This window comes from Poecilia latipinna, unplaced genomic scaffold, assembly GCF_001443285.1.
Source record: "Poecilia latipinna isolate Pla-1442-1.1 unplaced genomic scaffold, P_latipinna-1.0 Scaffold1240, whole genome shotgun sequence".
Lineage (NCBI taxonomy): Eukaryota > Metazoa > Chordata > Actinopteri > Cyprinodontiformes > Poeciliidae > Poecilia > Poecilia latipinna.
The window spans coordinates 145,842-167,202 of NW_015113856.1; the positions used below are offsets into that span (position 1 = coordinate 145,842).

General features: G+C 40.6%; 1 protein-coding gene and 1 long non-coding RNA gene across 4 annotated transcripts in view; both read right to left on the bottom strand.

Moving 5' to 3' along the window:
* The window catches only part of top2b (DNA topoisomerase II beta), a 29,152-nt gene extending 7,809 nt beyond the window's left edge, over positions 1 to 21,343 (bottom strand). The window contains exons 1-33 of one of the 3 annotated variants that reach the window (XM_015054220.1): positions 20,818 to 21,343; positions 18,668 to 18,763; positions 17,960 to 18,124; positions 16,980 to 17,070; positions 14,404 to 14,467; positions 13,394 to 13,539; positions 12,957 to 13,054; positions 11,662 to 11,874; positions 11,292 to 11,465; positions 11,119 to 11,220; positions 10,855 to 10,992; positions 10,630 to 10,768; positions 10,363 to 10,520; positions 9,138 to 9,263; positions 8,949 to 9,059; positions 8,760 to 8,865; positions 8,569 to 8,678; positions 7,663 to 7,755; positions 7,455 to 7,569; positions 7,254 to 7,375; positions 6,736 to 6,884; positions 5,996 to 6,227; positions 4,995 to 5,129; positions 4,613 to 4,813; positions 4,321 to 4,516; positions 4,150 to 4,241; positions 3,899 to 4,054; positions 2,965 to 3,048; positions 2,361 to 2,555; positions 2,160 to 2,277; positions 1,921 to 2,079; positions 428 to 638; positions 260 to 342 (exon numbers count right to left, since the gene is read on the bottom strand). In XM_015054220.1, coding sequence (XP_014909706.1) covers positions 260 to 342; positions 428 to 638; positions 1,921 to 2,079; positions 2,160 to 2,277; positions 2,361 to 2,555; positions 2,965 to 3,048; positions 3,899 to 4,054; positions 4,150 to 4,241; positions 4,321 to 4,516; positions 4,613 to 4,813; positions 4,995 to 5,129; positions 5,996 to 6,227; positions 6,736 to 6,884; positions 7,254 to 7,375; positions 7,455 to 7,569; positions 7,663 to 7,755; positions 8,569 to 8,678; positions 8,760 to 8,865; positions 8,949 to 9,059; positions 9,138 to 9,263; positions 10,363 to 10,520; positions 10,630 to 10,768; positions 10,855 to 10,992; positions 11,119 to 11,220; positions 11,292 to 11,465; positions 11,662 to 11,874; positions 12,957 to 13,054; positions 13,394 to 13,539; positions 14,404 to 14,467; positions 16,980 to 17,070; positions 17,960 to 18,124; positions 18,668 to 18,694 — 4,309 coding nt within the window. In that variant the 5' untranslated portion in view covers positions 18,695 to 18,763; positions 20,818 to 21,343. Of the gene's footprint in view, positions 1 to 259; positions 343 to 427; positions 639 to 1,920; positions 2,080 to 2,159; positions 2,278 to 2,360; positions 2,556 to 2,964; positions 3,049 to 3,898; positions 4,055 to 4,149; positions 4,242 to 4,320; positions 4,517 to 4,612; positions 4,814 to 4,994; positions 5,130 to 5,995; positions 6,228 to 6,735; positions 6,885 to 7,253; positions 7,376 to 7,454; positions 7,570 to 7,662; positions 7,756 to 8,568; positions 8,679 to 8,759; positions 8,866 to 8,948; positions 9,060 to 9,137; positions 9,264 to 10,362; positions 10,521 to 10,629; positions 10,769 to 10,854; positions 10,993 to 11,118; positions 11,221 to 11,291; positions 11,466 to 11,661; positions 11,875 to 12,089; positions 12,116 to 12,956; positions 13,055 to 13,393; positions 13,540 to 14,403; positions 14,468 to 16,979; positions 17,071 to 17,959; positions 18,125 to 18,667; positions 18,764 to 20,817 lie in introns of those variants that run through there. The other 2 variants (XM_015054219.1, XM_015054221.1) reach the window with 2 other exon arrangements.
* Positions 3,246 to 3,864, bottom strand: LOC106960866 (uncharacterized). The gene is made up of 2 exons (XR_001427662.1): positions 3,674 to 3,864; positions 3,246 to 3,639 (listed from the first exon to the last, which is right to left on the bottom strand). It is a non-coding gene; the product is annotated as an uncharacterized LOC106960866 (long non-coding RNA).
* Positions 21,344 to 21,361: the final 18 nt, after the last annotated feature.

The window sequence follows — 21,361 nt, forward strand, 5'->3', positions numbered from 1 at the left end:
TAATGTATGAAAAAAGTCCTAAAATAGGCCATTCATTGAAGGTGCGCCTTATAGTGCGGAAAATACGGTACTTCCTATGAACGTCTTTGTTGTTTCCACCAGTAGTAACATTCAGCTGTTGATCATATGACTTGTGTGAAGTGAATAAAATGTTTCCACTGCAGTTCTGTGTCGATACAGCTGAAAAACCACCTCATCCTCATTTTGTGATTTTAATTCATGCAATTGACTGACAGGCTGCACATTTGCTGGAACTCACCACTGTCATTGCTCTTATCAGAGAAGGCTGACTTGGAGGAGAAGATGCTGGGTTTCTCCTTCTTCTTGGCTGCAGGTGCGGGCCTTCACAGGAGGAGAAACGGTTAGCTGGCAGGATTTACCGGGGCAGGAAAGAGTCATCCGTCAGCGGATGACTTCTAAACCTTACATGGGCTTCTTTATGGGTGAAGAGAAGGAGTCTTCGTTGTTCTCCTCTTCATCGTCTTCGTTTTGGTCGCTATCACGGTCCTTGTTGTCTGAGAAGCCGAAGTCGTCTCTGACTGACCTCACCGGGGACGAGGCCACGTCGTCGTCTCCGTTCTCCTCCTCGTCCGCCTCTTCATCCTCGGAGAAGTCAAACGTGTATTTTGGCTTGGAAGCTGGAGGATGAAAGCAGAATCCATGTCAAAGCATATTACGGTTGCCATGGATTCCAGTGGTTGCGCTCTGATTATTTCAGTTGCATTTGGGTTGCATCAGACAGCCGGAGCCGACAAAAGCTAATGGCTTCTTTTTTGGCCGGTGGCAGTTTGAAAGCAAAGTGCTCACTGGGAATTAAGATCAAACGCTACCACTCATGATAACAAAGTTGGCCGATGTTGACTGGAGGTGCAACACAGGAGCTCTCATGTGTTACGATGACAGAATACACAAGCGGAGCCAGCTTTGGAGCTAAAACACACGGAGGACACACACCATGTGGCCGTCCAGCTGTCACTGGACAGTCTGTTAGAAATGTGTGAAAAACAAAAGATGCATAATGTGCTGCCAGATACAGGAAACCTTTCAGCCAGAGACTCAATATACCACAGTAACATGGGAGCCACAGGAGATCATTCCTGCCTGCAGCCATCAGACTTTACAACAGCCAACTCTGCCTTTATGTTTAAGTTTACAGATTCATATTTCCATGCACATATTTGTTCTTAATTTATTTATCCCTTCTCAAGACCCATCTTTATGAAATTGCTTTTATTGTCTATTTTTTCTGGTTGCCTGCAGTTGCTGTTCTTGTTATTTTTAATCTTTATAACTGAACAGTATCTTAATTTCATAAAAAGTGTTTCATAAATAAAATGTATTATTATAATCATTTAATTTATTCTATATTTAGATCATATTTAAATTACTTGTAATTTCACACTTGTGTTATCACTTTTTTATGACTAACCATTCATTTATATTTGCCAATATAAATATGGATGTATGTAGTTTTTGAACAAATAAATTTCCTGTTAGGGATCAATAAAGTATATTGCAGCTCTGAAAACATTTTCAATATTCTGCTAATGTTGAAAAAAGATGAGTTTACAATTGCAGTGTTTCAATTCAAAAGAAATGAAATAAAATGAATGAGTCTGTTTACACAGTAAATCATGAAAATGATGGCTGCAATGGATGCAAACACTAACATGAGATATATTAATTGGAGACATCAACGTCTTATTCAGGCTCATTCATGAACTCTTTTCAAAATTGCTGTGTTTCTATTGAATGAATGTATTTTTGTAATTCCTATTTACGCTACTTTAAGCTAACTGGCTACTGTTACTGTTGTTTTATTGAGATTTTATGCAATACTTCTTTATTTTGAAATGGAAGGGAAACAATGAATCAGACCAGGTGCTATGTTCAGGTGCAGCTCTCTGTGGCGTGGTTTACCTGTGGCCCTCTGAGACTTGGTCTCTCTGGGAATGACGGGTTCGTTGTCCTCCAGGTCGCTGTCTGACTTGGACTCATCATCAGACCAGGGGTTTCTCTTCTTCACCTTCTTAGCTGAAGCTCCTTTTGGAGTTGGAGGCTTCCTCACTCTGGGAGCTCCTGAGCAACAGGAAACAGGAAGTGGAGTCAGAGCTCTTCCTTCAGACAGGAAGGATGTCATGTGGCGCTCTGGTTCTGACCTGGCTCCTTCTTCTCCTTCTTGACTCGTGGAGCTTTGGGTTTGGCTACAGCGTTCTCTCCAGTTACTCCGTCGCCGTCATCTTCAAACTCCAACTTCACAGCTGCATCAGAGTCGCCCTGACAACAAAACAGTCTGTGACCATTCTGGACGGCAGATGTTTTTACGTCTGCATGTCCACAGACAACCCCAGTGTCATTACCTTTTTCTTCTTGGTCAACTTCTTGGCAGCATCAGACTTGATTGGCTGAGTAGGCGGGTCCACCCTGCGGCCGAACGGGGAGGGCAGCGTCTCCTCCAGGTTCATCTTCTTCACTTTGGGCTTCCCCACTTTGCCCTTCACCAGCTTGATGGCCTTCCCTGCGTTCTGCTCCTCTCTCTCCTGGCTCTCAACATTCTGCCCAGGGAAAAACAGAAAATAATTAGCACAACTGTTATTAACACAACAGACAAGTTACAATTTTTACCTACAGGCATTAAAAGCAGAAATAAAATGGCGGTTCTTTAAAAATTATCACAAATTTCCTATCATAGATGTTTATTACAAATATTCAAGTTGTCTTTTCACAAAAAGTTATGTAACACTTGCAGCTCTAAACCAGTGTTATTTAGCTTCTAACAGGCATGTGAAACTTATTGAGTCAGTGCTCCCCCTGCTGGTCACAAGCTAAATCAGCTAAAGAAACATCAAAGATAATGGAGCTTAAAAACAGATTACTGATACACAATGAAAATCAACAAAGGCACGGATTTAACTGTTTGTGTTTAAGAATTATTTAAAAAAAAGGTCAGAAGACAAGACTTACATCGAGTTCTTCGATGAAGACGGCCAAGTCCTCCTTCCATAGATCCTCAGAGTTTTTCCTTTGCAGATCATTCAGTTCACTTCTCTGCACAAGCACACACACCACACCCAAACTCTGATCAGCTAATCAGTAAGAGATTAAGATTTCTCTTTGAAACCAAATATATTTAATAAAAGGCCGTTACAGTTAATGACTAACAACTAACAAAAACTAAAAGTAAAAGAAAAACATTTGTTACTACCAGAAACAAGTCAAGTTTCTGGTAGTTGTTTTTCTTTTAATCTTGCTGTCCCACATTGTGCCAGCAGATGGCAGTATATAAATCATGTAATCCATGTTGCTGTTGATCCATCCACATCTAGTGTCATGTCAGCACGTTGGGAGAAAGTGTCAGAGTCCAATTTGGGATTAGTGTGAATATAAATGTTTAGATAAAAACAAGATCAAGTATGAGGGACTTTATTAAAGGGGAAAATCCCACCAACCTTAAAATTCCTCATTAAAAACTCTAAAGAGCCTGGCTGCTGTTGGGTTTTCCCAAGTTTTGAAAGATCCTTTGCTGGATGTTTTTTGTGACTAACATGGTTGTTCATTTGTCCTAAATTAACAAGTCTTAAACTTTGTTATGGTTTGTGATTTATTTATTTTTGGTTCAGTCTTTCCCTTGGTATCTAACTTGGAATGTCAGAAACTTTTTGCAGTTTCTGACATTCACTGCAAAAAGTGAATGTCAGAAACAAGTGAAATCTGAACTAAACTAGCAAACAAAGGGTTAAAGAGTAATGAAAAGAAAACTGAATTGAAAACGATGTCAAAAATAAATATGTTTGAAACTAAGAAAAAAACTGTAGACCTAATAAAACCATAAAGTCATAACTAATCTGATGAAAAGACAGATGAGCTGACAGAGGAAAACGAGGAGGAGAAGTAGTACCTTGTGGTCCCTCTGCTTGAGCAGCTCATCCACCTTCTCCTTAGTCAGGCACCACAGAGGCATGTTGAGAATGTAGTTGAAGTTGGGACCTGAAGTGGAGCTGGAATCCACCGAGCTGTCGCTCTCATTCCCATCAGGAGCGTCTTCTTCCTGAGCCTATCAGAGAAGTCCAGCATTCCATCATCTAGCACCTCAATCATCTGGTTTACTACCTCTCTAGAGGAACGAGTCACTCTAGAGCTCTGCTGTACCTTCTCTTGAGCTTTGGACCAAGCAGCAACAGGATCTGACTCGTAACCTTTCTGCACCAGCATTCGGATGAGTTCACGCTTGGATTTATTTTCTGTTGAGAAAAAAAAAGAAATGGAATCAGCTCCTTTCAGAAAACTGAGTTCTAACTGAGTCAACAGTCCCTAGCTCACCAATGGAGATTTTCCCTTCGATTTTCTCCAGCACAAAGCGAGCCTGGTTGGAGAGTTTGGAGGCCTCGGCCCCCAGGCTGCCTAGCAACCAGTCCTTCCTCAGTTTGTAGTAGTGCAGGCGGAGCTCAAAGAACTCTTTGAGGATGTCTTGGACTGAATCATACCTCTTTAGACAGCCCATGTGGTCAAACAGCACCTAGAAGTACCAACATCATTACAGTGTTGGGCATCATGTGACATCAGGATCATAAAGCAGGAAACTGTCTGTGAAAGGCAGGGATGCTGTGGTTACCATGGAGTTACAGGTAAGGCTGGACTGCAGCTTGAAGACCTTGTGGAGGCCGACAGCCTCGGCCTGGGCCAGCTTTTCCTCAGACATGCGCACCACAAACTTCACCGTGGAGTCTGTGTGATACTCCTTATAGTCAGAGATGAGAGCTGGAGTCTTGTCAGTCCCTTGCAGCATGGGCTCCAGCACAGATTCCTTATAGGCCTGAACACATCACAGACGGGCCACAATCACTGGGAGGAACACGTCAATCACACACCACCAACTAAACACACAGCAGCCACCATGCAAGCCTAGCCACTCTGTTACCCACCCGTCAAATGACACACAGAGACAAAAACACTTCCTGGTTCAGGAACATGAGCTAAAGGAAGCCTGGCTGTACCTGAGTCCAGGTCCGGACGGGAAGCTCTGTGATTTCGATGGTGTTTTTGTCGATGACAGACACTTCTCCACTGACCAGGTACTGGTTGTGGCCCAGTTCATGGATCAGCCCTTTGAAGTTTTTGTAACTGGGAAGCTGGTTTCACAACACAACAAGCAAACATACAAGTATTAGTCTGGGAACAGCTGATGAAGAAATGGTCTTTCTTTGGAGCTGCACTGAACTGGCCGAGCACTGATTTTTAAAAAGTCTCATCCGTTGATATTGATTTTGGCCAAAACCATCTTTTTCATAACTGACGGTGTCAGAGGGGTGTGAAGTGCCAGTAAGTTGACAACAGTGGATGACTGGTGTTAACCGTAACCTGGTGGGGGGTCAGTCAGTCAGCCCTCTCTCACAGCAGAGCTGATTTACAGAAAAGATTGGCTTCAAATCTAAGAATCAGTTGGTCACTGGTCACACAAAATGTTAAAAATAAGGCCCAATCGATCAGTGCAACCCTAGTAGCAATGTTTCCTGACAGAACCAGAAAGAAAAAAATTACTGACAATATGTTGCCTGTTTCCTAGGATACACTGTAGTTACCTGGTTTTTTCCAGAGCGTTTGACTTACATTTGTTTCAGAAAAAATACAAATATCTTGACGAAAATATACAACAAAAAATAAAATACATAAATATTTGGTACTGTCAAGAACCATATTAACAATTTCCACATTACTACTAATGTTTAAAATAACATCCCATGACTAATGGACTTGGAGATCCTATAAATCCTAAGATATCTTCTTGAGTGTTGGTTGCTGCCATTTTTTTAAATCTTTTCTGCAAATAATCAGCTTGTTGTGTCATTAAATGCTCAATATAGTTTATCTGTTTGACCTGAACTGCTTTGATTGATAGGAGTCACATTTGAAGTTTCATTGGTCAAAGTCCACTGGTTTCTCTTAAAAAAAAAAAAAACAGTAATAGTTTCTTTCTGTCTGTTGTGTTTAGTTTTACCATGGGTAAGGGGTCCTGGTGGTTGAGCATCCTGTTGATGTTGTTAACGATCTCTCTGGGGTCGTAGTTTGGGATCTTGCAGGCCCAGCCTGTCCCGATGCCCTCAGCTCCGTTCACCAGCACCATGGGGATGATGGGAATGTACCACTCTGGCTCCACCTTCTGGTTGTCATCGTACAGGAACTTGAGCAGATTGAAATCCACCGCTGGGAACAACAGCTTGGCCAGGGGGCTGGAGGGAGAAAAGACCATTAGGAAACCAGGAAGAACAGGAACATGTCTAGTCTCTTTCTGGGTGTGGAGAAAACTCAAAACTCATTTAATAACCTATTTCAATAAAATACCGAGTGACTAAAGTCATGAATCCAGCCAGCCTCAGTGACTCAATCAGTCTGAAGGCTGTGACTAAACAAAGATACACACTACTGCTGCTCCATATTAAGAAATCATGGAATGGCAATATTATTGTGAAATATTATATTAATATTGCATGAATGTAATTCTGCATCTACTGATTTCACACCTGTCATTCCAACACATCCAACCCTCTCTGATCTAGTGCAGACAGAACATATTACTGTTGTAATATTGTAACCAATAAATCCTGCGTTGCAGTCAGTCATTATGCTGTAATGGAATATTTATGGCATGTTGTATCATAAATCACAACCAGGTAACTGTTTGTGATGGATCTTTAATAAACAAACAGGACATAAAAAAGACCAGAATTACTGCCTTACCTGAGCATGGTGAAGATGTAACGGGGGCTGGCAGCATCTTTGCCTCCATTAATGCGAGTACCAAACTGACCCAGAGGCTGCAGGATGTTCACGTTGTTGCTGCCCACAAAGTTCTGGGCTAAGTTCACAATGGTCATCATGAGAGCTTGCTGCAAGGCAGACGGGAAGTAGAAGCTGACTTACTGAGCACCACTACAGACTACAGGCTAGTCATGACTCCTGGCTCATGCTCATGTTTCAGTGAATAGAAAGAGTCAAGAGCTGCAGTGATGCACAGCTAAAGTAAGAGTCGTGAACTCCAAAACTCTTGTCGTTAAGGACGAAAAATGTTAAAGAAGGTAAGGTAAGGCAAGAGAAGTATGCAGCATCAGAAACATGGAAGACAGTTCTCCCACTCTGCTCACCATCTTTTTACTTCATAGTTATGCTTTAAAATCCCAATAAAATACACTGAAGTTTGTTGTGAAGCAGGTTATGCTTCACAACATAACCTTGCTTATTCCATGAGTTGCCTCTACCTCTCCATGATGGTAGGCAGACATCTCAGCCACAGAACCAGCCAGCTGGGCCACCTTCACTTCTCTCTTGTCATTCCTCTTCAAGCAAGTGAACAGAACCTTCCTCTGACCCGGTTTCAAGCCTAAAACAACACACACGTCCAGCTCATCACACATAATCCTAACATCGTGTTAAAGCTCAGAGGCAGAACGCTGACGAACCGTCGACCAGGGATGGGATGGACCGCTCATTGTCTGAGTTGGAAAACAGAATCAGCTCCTTGTTGATGAAGTCATTGTACGACAGATGTTTGGCCTGAGTTCCATAAAGGTATTGCTGAAAAAGAGAATTATTGTTACATCCAGTTTGTTTTTTTTTACTGAGTCTGAGTGTGTGTAGCTCATAGAGCAGCTGAATGACGATGCCAACCTCCGGCAGGCCGTGCATCCTCCTCTGCCGTCTGTCCTCCATGAAGTTGGTCAGCCACTCCTTCCTGTCATCCGTCTTCTTCTTACTGAAGGCCTGGACACACACAGTCATTGTTAGCTAGCTCTCACCAACAACACCTGTTGGATTTTTAACTAGAGATACACCCATCTGATATCAACATGTGGATCGATCCAGATGGTGAAAAACACTCTAGATCAGGTGTTAGTCACAATATGCTTTGTAAATGAGGGCAGATCTATTCAGTCTAATTCTATGCTTTATGCTCTGGGTGATGTCATGCTTTATTATTTATCTTATAGTAGATTTAGACTTTCTAATTGCATTTTCTGAACCATTTGAAAGAAGGTTTGGTGTAGTTTATTTTTACGTTTGACCAAAGTAGTATTAATTTAATTTTCCATTGGCTGTTATGCTCCCAATTCCACTGACTGAACAAATTAAAGACGTTTTCACATGTTTGACCAAGCTTGTGAAGTTATTGGTGGATTTAAGTGTTCTGTCCTGGTGCAGCACACCAGGACAGCAGTAAACATACCGACTTAAATTTGTAAGTCGGTATGTTTATGTCTGTGTTAAAAAAATTTTATGTTTTAAGTCAATTCAGACTTACAAATTGATTTGATAACTCTGCAGTATACCACACTTAAATCCACCAGTAGCTTAAAATATGTAAAAACAGAAACTTTAATTTGGTCAGTCAGTGGAATTAGGAGTAGAGTTTTAAGTCAATTCAGCTGTTTTTCTGTTCTAGACCAGTTCTAGACCTCAGATATCTGTATCAGTATTGGAAGTGAAAAGTGGGTGGGTCAGTGCCTCCCTAGTTTTTATCAGCCTTGTTATTCTTTGCACAGCAGCGGCAGCAGCAGACAGTCAGGTTAAACCTACCAGAGTGATGGCAGCGTCGTCCTCAGCACCGTTGTATCTGAAGGTGATTCGATGCCTCTCCATGTCTGCAAAGTATTCCTTTGCCTCTTTGCTTGTACTTGTTCCCAAACCTGAAACATGGGTTGGATTATCAAATTAAAACGTAATCAAACAAGATTGTTTGCTTGGGTACTGAGTTAAAGGTAACAAACCTTTGTAGTACTTTATATGCCAGGTTTTAAAATTCTCTGTTTGTTTCTTCCACTCTTCAAACTCTGGGAGGCTGTAGAAGGCCAGCTCCTGTTTGTTTTTGGTCGCCTGCAGAGCAGAAGGCCTTCATTCACCTGCATGCATCTGCTAACATGCTCTGAAGTTCACCATGACATCCATAAACATCTTACTTTCACTATAGGAGTGATGAACTGCTCCAGGAATGTGTGCTTCAGCAAGGAGGGCCAGTTATGGTGGAAGAAGTTAATGAGTAGACCCTTGATGTGGGAGCCATCTTGGTCCTATTAGAAAACAACATGTTGTTATGACTTGCAGAGCTGGCGTTAGCCTTTCAGCAGTAAGGTCCAGAGGAAAGTCACCTGGTCAGTCATGATCATGATCCTGCCGTAGCGCAGCGTCCTCAGAGACTCTGGGTCATCGTAGCTCTTCTTGTACTGCAATCCAACGATTTTGATGATGTTGTTTATCTCTGCGTTTTCCATTATCTGGTAAACAGAAAAAAATGTCATTCCAAATACTACAGCACTTTTATCTATTCAAATCTTTTTACACTTAATGTTTGAGATGATTTCTTTGTTCTTCCATTTTGAGGAGCACCACAAGCACAAACGATATTGAGAAACGTTTTCATTTGAGACAGGCTTCTTCAGGACACCACTCACTCAAAGAAATGTGATTTATGTCACTAAGCTGCACACAGAAGCTACACTTAATCTTGGTTTCAATTTTACTGATGTTTATTGACGCTCTTGTGGAACAAACATTGTAGAAATAGTAAAAATAATATTTCTGATAACTGTATTATTTTTTTTTTTACATTAATCAAAATTTGTTGAAAAAGATTAATTAGCATTCATATGAGAAGTGCTGTTCCCATTAAATGATAAACGATACTGCCCCCTACCACCAGGGTTATCATTCTGGACCAGCAGACAATGTTAGAAATCAATACCTTAATTATTTACTACATGTCCAGAAAGAATGTAAATACTAGAACTGGTCACTGAGGAATTTACTGATGGGGTGCTAGTTTGAGTATTGGTGTTTATGAAGCACAAAATAGGCTGGAACAGCTAAACAAAAATGTCATAAGGAATCAAATAGCAGGTAAGAAAAGTAAACATTGTCAAAATTCTGACAGTAGAAATCTCTGACTTATTTATCTCAGTTTCCTACAATACCTAATTTATGATAAATAAAGAAAACACCAGGAGGAATCCCAACTGGTTTAATGCCATTCTTGGATGACCTTGGTCAGACTTTGCTGTTATTCCCAATGTATCAATTATGGTCCAATGTGCTGTGTATCACACAGTGAACCTAGGCGTCGTTCTGTGTTTGGTGTCATTTTTTGTTCTAGGTCAGCTGGATGCTGGACATATGATTTTACTTTCGTATGGCTGTTTTATTTACCCTTAATCTTATATTGTATTTTCCTTTTTAGGATGTTTTTGAAGGTGATACTTTCCCAATGATTTTGACCATTTTTACCAAACAATTCACCAGGCCTTTCCCAGTTTGTTGGCCACTGAACATGATTCATTGTGGGTTTTATTCTGCAGGCGTCCCCACTGAGACCCCCACCTGTTTGTGAGTTGCTTCTCGAACGTTCAGGATCTTGCCTCTCAGTGGGAACACTCCATAGCGGTCCCGACCGATGACTCCTAGACCGGACACAGCCAGGGACTTGGCCGAGTCTCCCTCAGTGAGGATCAGAGTGCATTCAGAGGAGTGTTTGCCACCTACAAACAACACACACCGACATGAATTAATACAGAGGAAAGATGTGGGATTTGAAGCCATGCAGCTGGTTCAGATAAAGACGACAGCAGATCGTTCCAGAAAACACACCTGCATCGTTGGCGTCATCCAGCTTAGGGATGCCTTTGATCTTGCTGTACTTCACAGAAGAACACTTCTTGTTCAGCTGTGTCTGAGCTTTGAACTTCACCCAGTTCAGTATGCTCTCCACGATCCCACAGTTGGTGGCCTGTGGGTGACAAAGGCGAGGCGTTTCAAGCTCTAAACCATGAATCAGAAGCGTGTGGAGCTGAAAGTAAGTCAAACGATCCTTACAGCTCGTATGAACTTGTCAGACAGAAGACACTTGGAGCCAAAGTTCTTGGTCTGCAGAGTCATGTTCTCTTTGGTCTGAGAGTCGAACGTTGGATTCTCAATCAGTGCATTCACAAAAACCCAGATGTGGTTCTTCACCTGATAGCCAAATAAATACAGAGGTTAAACTGTTTTAAAGGCAAATCTTTCCAATAATATGCCTTTAAAATTATTGGGAAGACGATTTTAAAAATCTTAAATCTCTAAAGTACTCTGTGCAGCCACCTGGAAAGGTTTGACTGACACTCCAGCCTTGTTCTTCTTCTTCACCACTTCGATAAGCTTCGCCACAATCTGCTCCACTACATAGTCGATGTGTCTGCCGCCCTGAAACACAGTCTCCGCGTTAATCCATCTTTTTCTTAACTTTTCCAGTTTTCCATCTGAAATGTCCATACCTTTGTGGTGGCGATGCTGTTCACAAAGCTGATCTGCTGGAAACCCTTCTCGCTCATGGTGAGGCAAACCTCCCAGCGTTCATTCACAGTTTCATTGATCACCTTCAGGGGAACGCCCGTCTCATCCAGTTTGTCCTTTACGTACATATCCACATAGCTGCGGAAACCGTTCACCTTTAATGAACGAGAGGACAGATAGAGCGCACATCATCAGACATCTGCTGCGCTCATAAATGGAAAGGAAAGGACTACTTGGAGTGTGAATAGACATAGTCAGCTAAGCAGGAATAAACAACAACATTAAATTATTGGACGGATAGATGTGGTGAAAGAGAGATCCAGAGAGGAATCTACATTGAGAGAGACTTACAGGTAGCTTCTTGCCATTCAGTGAGACTTTAACTCCTCTGCAGGAGCCGGCTACATCATACGCTCTGCGGGTGAGAAGGGCTACGATATCTTTGTCCAGCTTGTCCATCTTGAACTTGGCTAGATCTGGCTGGAACGTCACACAGGTGAAGTCTTCTCCGTCGAAGAATTTGATCTTGGGGTCAGATGTCTTGGTCATATTGTTCTGCCATGTCTGAAGAGGGGTCACACACACTGTAACACACCTGTTGTTTCTGCAAACAACTTTGACACACAGCATGTTAAACCTGCCTACACATTGAGGTGCACAATTCTTACACACCCTAGACTTATAATGTGCAGTTTGTCCATGTCTCATAAATAGAGAGGAAATCACCCCGTGACCCCCGCAGCTGTGCTGCCACCAAATTGTGACAAGAACAGTCTTACCTTAAATCTGACAGCATTTCAGACGCCTACAAAAACAGCAGTTACTTCACTCACAAATCAAAAGCCACCGGGGAAGATACTGCTTCAAAATGGGCTAAAATTAGATAAAGGAATAAACTAAACATTGTCTTTAAGATACTAAACTGTCTTATAATGACAGTAGAAAAACTAGAAAGTATTCAACTATTGTAAAAGTATTCAAGTACCACATAGGCAAACAACCGACAAGACCCTTAAATGAATCAGTATTTTCACTGAGGTTTGAAAGCCTGCTGGTGTTGCTCCGGTCACAGGGACTGAAGACATTTATGGATTTTTGAGAGAAAAACTGTCACATTTTAGTCTCTCTAGGCTGCTGTTAGTGGGATGTTAATGTAGTCTGGGGATAAAAATCTCCATCCACTGCAACGGTGGAGTCCAGAGTCTGTTTAAAAATCATTCATGTCAGACCATTTCAAAGTGACGATGGTTGAAGGCCACAAACTGCCAGTTCAAACTGTGTGAACAAATGTTTGTGGAGACGAGTTTTAATGAACTGCTCCAAACCTCATTCTGCTCTCTGATTGGCTTTGTCACTGACTAGCTAAAAAAAACTAATTATTACATTTTCATACCAGTTACATTTGAAGCAAAATTAAAATCACTTCTTACTACTAACTGCTGCTGCACGATTTCTGAAAAAGATTAGATTGTGATGTTATTGGAGAACATAGTAATTATATAGATTATGATTAATCCTCATTTTCAAGGACTGTTTTTCATTCTAGGGATGGTGTGTGTGTGTGTGTGTGTGTGTGTGTGTGTGCCTGTGAAGGCATCACTCTTCTAGATGCTAACATTACCAGAGCTCTCTCCCCTGCAGCCCACCTGTTTGAAGCTGTGTCTGTACTCTTTGCAGGCAGTTTCCACTGTGAACTTGGTACTGAAGATGTTGCAGAGTTTAGCACCGTATCCGTTCCTTCCACCTGGACACAGACCAACAGTCAGAACTGATCCAGTTAAACTTTCATGGCTCAGCTAAGCTTAGATCCAGTAATGCATGCAGTTAAGGCAAGAAAAACAAAATGGAGCAAAGATGTATTTATAATTCTGAATAAAAAAAAAAAAATGCTAAAATGAAAAATCTGTAGAGCGTGCCATTAATTAATTCATAATCAGAATAATTAATAGATTAAATTGCTGTTGTTAGCTGCAGCCTTATATTTAGTATTTATACAAAGTTGAGAATCTTGGTGGATTTGGATGAACTGACTAATGAAAGAATTGCTTTGACTGGACCATCCCTGTCCTGACTGATGTTTTACCTGTGACCTTCTTCTCATCATCATCATAGTTGCTGGAGGTGAGCAGGTGGCCGAAAATGAGAGCTGGGACGTACATCTTCTCATCCTTATGCTCCACCACAGGAATGCCTTTACCGTTGTTCCAGATGCTGATGGTGTTGGACTCACTGGGGAAGACAGGGAAAAAAAAAAAAAAATCACTCAATCATCCATTGCAAGTTTCACTTTTAATAATAGTAGTAATAATCTGGAATTGCTACCATAAACAAAATGCTCTGAGATTCATTCAGCAAATTGTGAAAACACTTAAACAGTTACGGCAGTCAAATCCTTACATGGAGAACAAAAAATTATGATCAGGGTAGGATCTAACACATTTATAGTTCACAAGATGACTCCTTATTGCACAGGAATACATTTTTAAAGTATTTTAATTAAAAGAAGAGGAGCATTCTTAAACAAATGCATCTGCTGCGCCTTCAGATCATCTTCCTGTCTTTAGTTTTATAACAGAATATAAAAAAGCAACACACAGAGACATAAAACCAGAACATTTCAGTATCCATCCCTACAGTCAACTTGTGGCTGCAGGGCAAATATGGAAAGATAAGTAGTTAGTAATCAGATCTTTTCAAAACTCGGTTGCATAATGTCTCTGGGTAAAGGGAGACATTACTACTATAAAATTAAAAGGTCTTTGTGTCCAGATTAAAGACAATTTAAATATGATCCAAGTGTTCACATCCTCCATGAAGGCTTTGAAAAGTAGAAAAGAAGCATCAGCATCATTATCATCATCTCTGTGTAAGCACATCAGCTGCAGAGACCAGGATGAGGCAGGTTTAATGAGATTATTCATCAGGCAGCTCAAGAGTCAGATGAGGACACACCTGGCACAGCAGCAGTTATACAGCTACTGACCAGAGAGCACAGCTGATGACAGATGATACAACAGTTTTCCTTCAACAAACAGATCTGCCCCCTTACTGACACAAAACCGCTTATGTTAATAAAGTAATGGAGATACTCACGGGTCAATGTTGACCTTGATGGTAGTCATGTTCTTGTCCCTTTGTTTGTTGTCTGCTGCATTGACTGTCAGAAGAAGAAAACAACATTTAGAATGTAGAGTGGTTCTCTTTCTCTCTGCTCTGTGTCAAACCAACCAAACCTCTTGAAAAACCTGTTTCCCCACTCACCTGTGGTGGTGCTGCACCAAGAACCACTGAAGGAAATGACATGAAAACCTTTGAGGAAGACACTGAGCGCAACTTCCTTCTTCACGAAATGGAAACAAAAACGGAGTGGTGTCATATTTTAGCGGTTGGAGGATTTCTGTTTTGTGTTTGGTAAAAAAAAAAACCCTCTCCAGAAGCTGTAACAGAGGTACACTTTTCTGCTGTCCATCATCAAGAACCGTTGACTGTGGCCCCAATAGCTACATATGAATCAAAATGAATCGACTCCAGTTAAACTATGAGCGTCTCACCACCTCAAGCCAACTTCCTCCTGGACAGTGACTGAAGGAGAAATGTGAGCTAGAGTTTAGATCGGATCTAAAAACTCTAAACCGACCCGGACCGAGTCCATGGACATTGTGTCTGAGTCCAACCCAACTCTAATAAGAGGCTCCAGGCTGAATTAAGCCACACGTTATTTTAATTAAGGTTTTACTGCTTTCGGGGTGCTGTGGTGGCACAGGGGTTAAGCACAACCCACATATGGAGGCCTTGGTCCTCGACGTGGCCATCGCAGGTTTGATTCCCGGCCTGGCAACCTTTGCTGCATGTCTTCCCCTTCTCTCAGTACCATCTTTCCTGTCAATTCACAATCAAATAAAGGCCACTAAAGCCAATAAGTCCTTTTAAAAAAAAGTTTTACTGTTTTCATTTTCAGACCCCCGTTTGGGTAAGTAGTGTTACTTCTCCCGTTTTCAGCTTTAACATCTTCCAGCTCCATGTTGTCACTTGTAACTTCAGGATGAGTCGAGAGCAAACCATCTACGATGTGTGATAAAAAGGATTCTATCTCCACTGCTACTGAGTGGAGCAGAAGTGCACAAGTCTAATTAACTTCTGCACCTTAAATTCTTTCCTCAGAAAGATAAACTGCCTGCTCCTCTATTTAGAATATAAATAGATTAACACAACATAGAGTGCAGTTTTCTCTGTTCTGTATGTACTATATGCTCGTTAAACACGTCTCTTCAGCCAAAGTGTGGAATGTACTTTAGAACCAGACGCGCTCCAGAGCATGCTGACCGTAACTCCTTCAGGCTGTCAATTCCTGGTCAGCAAGATGCATTTAGTTCAGTGTCCTTGTCAGAGATGATATTCAGAAAGGATTTTACCTCCACCATGCACTTTGTGCGTAAATGCGTAATGTCTGTGCTTCTGCACCAAGTATGATCAAAAGTGTAAATTGTAATCTGTCAAAATGGAGACGGGCCTGAAATTATTCCGTTGCATTTTTTTTTTTAAAACCTGCCAACTATGGAAAATATTCTGTTAATAAGAGCCCTGAGTTGTAAACATAACAGCAGCAACTGTAACTTATTGTATGTATAAACATCTCTCTGTTTAAAATACCATGTAAAACATTAAAATGTTAGAGGTCACTACAATGACCTCTATTAATTAGATACACAGCTGTGCTATGTGAGTAACTTGTCCTCTGGATCTGTAAATTGTCCGGTGTGAGACATTTCCTCGTCTGTGTAGCTCAAATGTTAATGTGAACTCTACCCCAGCTGCTTTGTGAGGGTTCCAACAGCTGCTGAGCTTTTCATGGCTGAAATAAAAACAGTGACTCTCAGCAATAAAACCATACCTGACCAGTCTGTCACACTTTAGAACTTATTCACAGTCATTTTAAAGTCCATAGGAAGGGAATTGCAGCTAAATTTAAAGGGATTTCCACATTCCATCACTTCTGAGGCGTGGGAAAATGAAACAGATACTAAGACTCACTGTTCAAGAGATCATTTCACAGTGAAACTGATATACAACAAGAAAAAACCAAACGAACACAATGTTTAAATTGCTGGTAATAAAATTAAGCCCACCTGGGCCTGTCATGAAAACAAATTTTACTGGATGATAAATTGTGCCAGTAATTATTGTGATAAACAATAATATTGTTGTTTTGACAACATTTTCAAGTAAAAATATTGACAATGGAATAATAATGAGAGTTTACCCCCTCAAAAAGGAATAAAGTTTAATTTTGTAAAGAACACTTAACACTGGAACTGGAATATGTTTTAAATATCCAAAACAAGACACACCAACTAAAAACAATTAATAAAATAAAAATAAAAACCACACAAAACCGGTATCCTAAAAAAATGGATTGTAACCCTAAACCTACCCCTAACCAAAATTGATCTTCAAAAAAATATTAATCATAAGACTGAAAATTATCGAGTTCATTTTAATTTGTCATGTGATTAATTGCTTATTGCAACAGGCTTCATTACACCCTAACACTGTTCATGTTGTTGAGCTGTGCAATTACAATGACAGACTAGATAAAAGCTGGCAGGTAAAAATAAAACAGAGTTTGAGTTTGGGAGGGTAACTCTAAACGACACCTCAGATTCTCTTACCAAGAATTTCATCAAAGATTTTGTAGAGTCCAGGAACGTAGGTGATTTCCCTCTGGTTCATTCCGACATCTTCATCAAACACCCACATTTGCTGAAAAAGTTCAAAGGTTAAATGAATAAAAAGAAACAGAAAACATCCAACTCAAAGAGTCAATTGTGTTCAAAGGCAGCGACTGCGGAAAGGAACTATTTAAGGTGAATTGACACAATTTCTCATAATCAGGTTTTACTATCTAAAACTGACAAATGAACCTGAGACATAAGACTCTGTGTTAAGAGACTTTGTTAAACAGCCAACCATCACAGAACCTTTTGCGTTGTTCAATCATTTTTTATATGCCACCATGATACAGTAGATTGCTTTTTAAAAAACTGCTTTAATAGACATTACATGAATTTTCCCTCTTGAAAAGTCAGAAATATTCTGAAATGAAACACATGGTGTGTGTGTGTGCATGTGTGTGTGTGTGTGTGTGTGTGTGTGCGCGTGTTTGTTTGTAATACCTTGTGGGGACGATTTTCCTGATATATACTACATTGTGGGGACTAATTGCTCCTTGTGGGGACCGGAGCCTGGTCCCCACGAGGGGAAACCCTGTTTTTGAGTCAGGGGTCAGAGTTAGGGCTAAGGTATGAATTGAGTTTTGGTTAGGGTTAGGGATGTAATGGTTAGGATTAGGAAAAGGGTAAAGGCAAGGTTTAGGCTGAAGAAATGAATGGAAGTCAATGGAAAGTCCCCACAAAGATAGCAACACAAACGTGTGTGTGTGTGTGTGTGTGTGTGTGTGTGTGTGAGAGAGGGGAGGGGTTGGGAACCAGTTTGGGAATTTGTAACTGAGGGAAAAAAAGGCCGGGAGAAGAATAGCTTGCTGCTCGTCTTTTCGTTGTTTTGATCTTAATTTTCTGAGGGCCCTGATTGGTTCAGAGGCGGTGACAGGGTCACTGAGAGCCAGTGAGAAAGCAGAGCATCAGCAGCTCACCTGAGTGACGGGCTCCAGGGAGCCAACGTATGTGTCAGGACGCAGGAGGATGTGCTCCAGAGGAGTCTTCTTCTGGTACACTCGCTCCACAGACAGCTTGGAGCCTGCCTTGTCTTTCTTCCCTCCATCAATCTTTCCAATGTCTCCTCTGCCATTAGCAGCCTCCTGTTTAAGACATTATCAGAACACAGAGGATTTAAATACTGGAAATATTTCTAAACCAGACAAACAAACTAGAATAAAGGAAGAAACTGCCTTTGATAACAATCAACTGTATGGAGTCTGCCTGTTCTCTCTGAAAATACCAGGGTCCTCCCCTGGTGCTCCTGCTTCCTCCTGCTCCCAAAGAAAAAAAAAAATCTGAGGTTATTTCTGTATGCCCAGCTGTGTAACAAAACAGCCAGGAGGAGATTTAAAGAGGAGCAGCAGGAGCAGAAGACATGCTGCAGTGGAAAACTGTCTCTGCTTCCTGGATGTTGAGCTGTTCGCATGTCATAAAGGTAAAGAGACAGTCAGCAACAATCTTCAGTTAAAACCCTCTTCAGTTTGGTTACAAAACTGACTGCTACTGGAGATCCTTCCTGCCCACAGCATCACCATCTACAGCCATTGTTTCAAGATACTTGGATGATATGAGAGTTATGACAACATTTCATTTCCTCAACTGAATATGGCCTTTAGGAGTGACAGTGTGTGTATCTGTTTTACCGTTTGGTGCACTGGCTTCTTGTCCATGGTGTCCCCCACCTCTCGTCCAAAGAGCGCTGGAGAAAGGCACTAGCCACGTTCTGCGACGCTTCACAGCTAAGCAGGTATAGACAATGGATTGATGTTTTTTTTTTCCTGTTTCTTCCAAGCATCACTCTCTAGATTGTGATAAATGGTCTACAAAATATGAGTTTATATATAGATCTGTGTTTAGCTGCTACATGAAGCTTCAAGTATTGCAGAGATTAAAAGCAACAGCATCAATTTAAACACTGCTTAAATACAAAGATCATAGGACACAGTGTTCCACTAATGACAATTAAATTGTAATAAATCAACAACAATTCAACATTCAGCTAAAGACACTGAAGGTAGGATCTAATTCAGCACTGGAGTAAAGGGCAGCTTCACTACCATTAGGAAATCTTTATTGTTTTTGGGTTTGTTTGAGATTGAAATCTAAAATACCTGAAATGACCAGAACTGGTCTTTTTTTTTTTAAAAAAAAACAACTATCTTAATACAGTTTATGATTTGGGAAACATTATCTTCAAGAGTAAAAAAGAAGAAATTGTTCTATTTCGATGCCTTTATTGGCAAAACCACCAGCTTGTAACATGCAGAACTTTGAGTGTTCAGATATTAGACGGGATTATTCTGCTTTAAAGCGTTTAAATAACATTTCTGTAGACTTACAAAATAAATACGTTTTCAATTTCAGAAAAAAAATATGAATCTTAGGATTATGTCCCAATTACAGACCAATCCAGGACTTGGATATAAGTTTTAATAAAAATACAAACAAATACATAAAATTACAGCTGTCATGCTAGATCCCATTTAAGGTGGGTAACTTGGTAACAGTAGTCCTGAAACCCACCCACCCATCCATCATCTATACCCACTGATCCCCACTAAAGTACTTGGGCAAAAGGCAGGGGACACCCTGGACAGGTCTCTGTCGCAGGGCAAACAATGACTGACACACACACACACACACACACACACACACACACGCCTAAGAACAATTTAGAGACACCAATTAATCTCAGTCAGGAAGCAGGAATACCCCGAGAGAATCCAAGCATGCACAAAACTCCATGCAAAAAGACCTCAAACAAACTTCTTACTCCCTTAAAATCCATTTTTTCTTTACAGTAAAGATTTCCATAAATGTTTTTAAAAATATTTTGGGTTCCAAAAAGATCAAGGCTTTCACAGATGATAGTCTGGGTGTTTTAATTAGGCCACTGGGTAGGATCCAGTTTTGGTACCTTATCCACTACGAGAAAATGATTCTACTAATACACATTATAGTACATTAATAGGTAGTTCTATACATGAATAGATGGATGATAGGTTTAATACTTCCCTTGAGGAGTAGTTCCATGTTGTTCCCCAAAAAATTACTATAAATTCATAATTTTGAAATAGTTGAGCTTACTTTCATAGAAATGCCAAAATATGAAAACAGTTCATCTGGTATGTGCCTATGAGTTTCAAATAGAGTACAAAGCAAAACATGTGTTCATTACAGTATAAATAAAAAATGAAAAAAATACAAATGCTGCCGCCCAAGTTAGTCCTCCCTAAAGACTTTCAGACAGAACCTCGTCTAAAATGATCTAAATGCCAAAAACTACTGCTCTTCTTAGTGTTTTCGAAACAAGTAAACGTATTACAACTGGCAAACTGTCAGAAAGAATCTGACATCAGTTTAGAATGGTTTAGATTTTGAACTGATGTGAACAAAAACAATAATCCAGAAATCCCAAAAGGCAGTGAAAAAGCTTTTTATACCGGTGGTGAATCGGAACCTAACTTCAGCTTCGTATGTTATTCCTCACTGTCTCTACGACACTTGGGTTACATTTGTAGTTAGCTCGGCAAAAAACAAACAAACAAAAAAAACACCCAGGGTATTTAATGTTACTCGGCTCCGGCCTGGGGATCCACGTTGGACCTTTAAACGGACACAGAAGCCGGGCAGGGGACAGTGGGAGAACCCCTCAGACTGCCTGGGACATTTAAACGCAATTTTCAGCTCAGACTGAGCCAGCGTTAGGTTATAGTAAAACTTCTAAACGTAAAAACACAAAACAGAAAAAAATTCCAAGTTTCTACGTTGGTCTAATCCTGAACTAACTTACCATCCAAGCCAGCCCCCCGTTTCCTGCGGCGCCGTTGGACATCTTCCTTTGTGATCCTTAATTTGTTTATGATGCAGCTCGCAAAATGTCTTCAGCTCCAAATTAAAAGCCCGTCAACTTTGCAAGGGTATTACATGCTAAAAGATACAAAAACTTGTGTATTATCCATACTCTTTTCTTCTGCAGCTTGAAACCTAATCCCGGGAATGAATCAAAACAAGCAAAGAATCGCAGCTTATCGAAGCTATTGTTAAAATCGACCAGCGGTGGTACCGTAGGCCTAAACTTTCAACAAAGATGCTAACCGGGCTCAAAAGCTCAATAATAAATACTATACAAAACAAACGACTTAAATAGGTGTCAAATTTCACAAACACGCGATGAGTAATAAAATATTACATTCACTAAAAGCCTCTGGAAAACAATTCATTAAATATTTGTTTCATTTAATAATAAAAACGCATTTTAGCTAACAGAAGCGCCCGATGTCCGGCTCCGCCATCTGCAACACAGACGGCAAATCGTCTTGCAGGGAAACTAACCA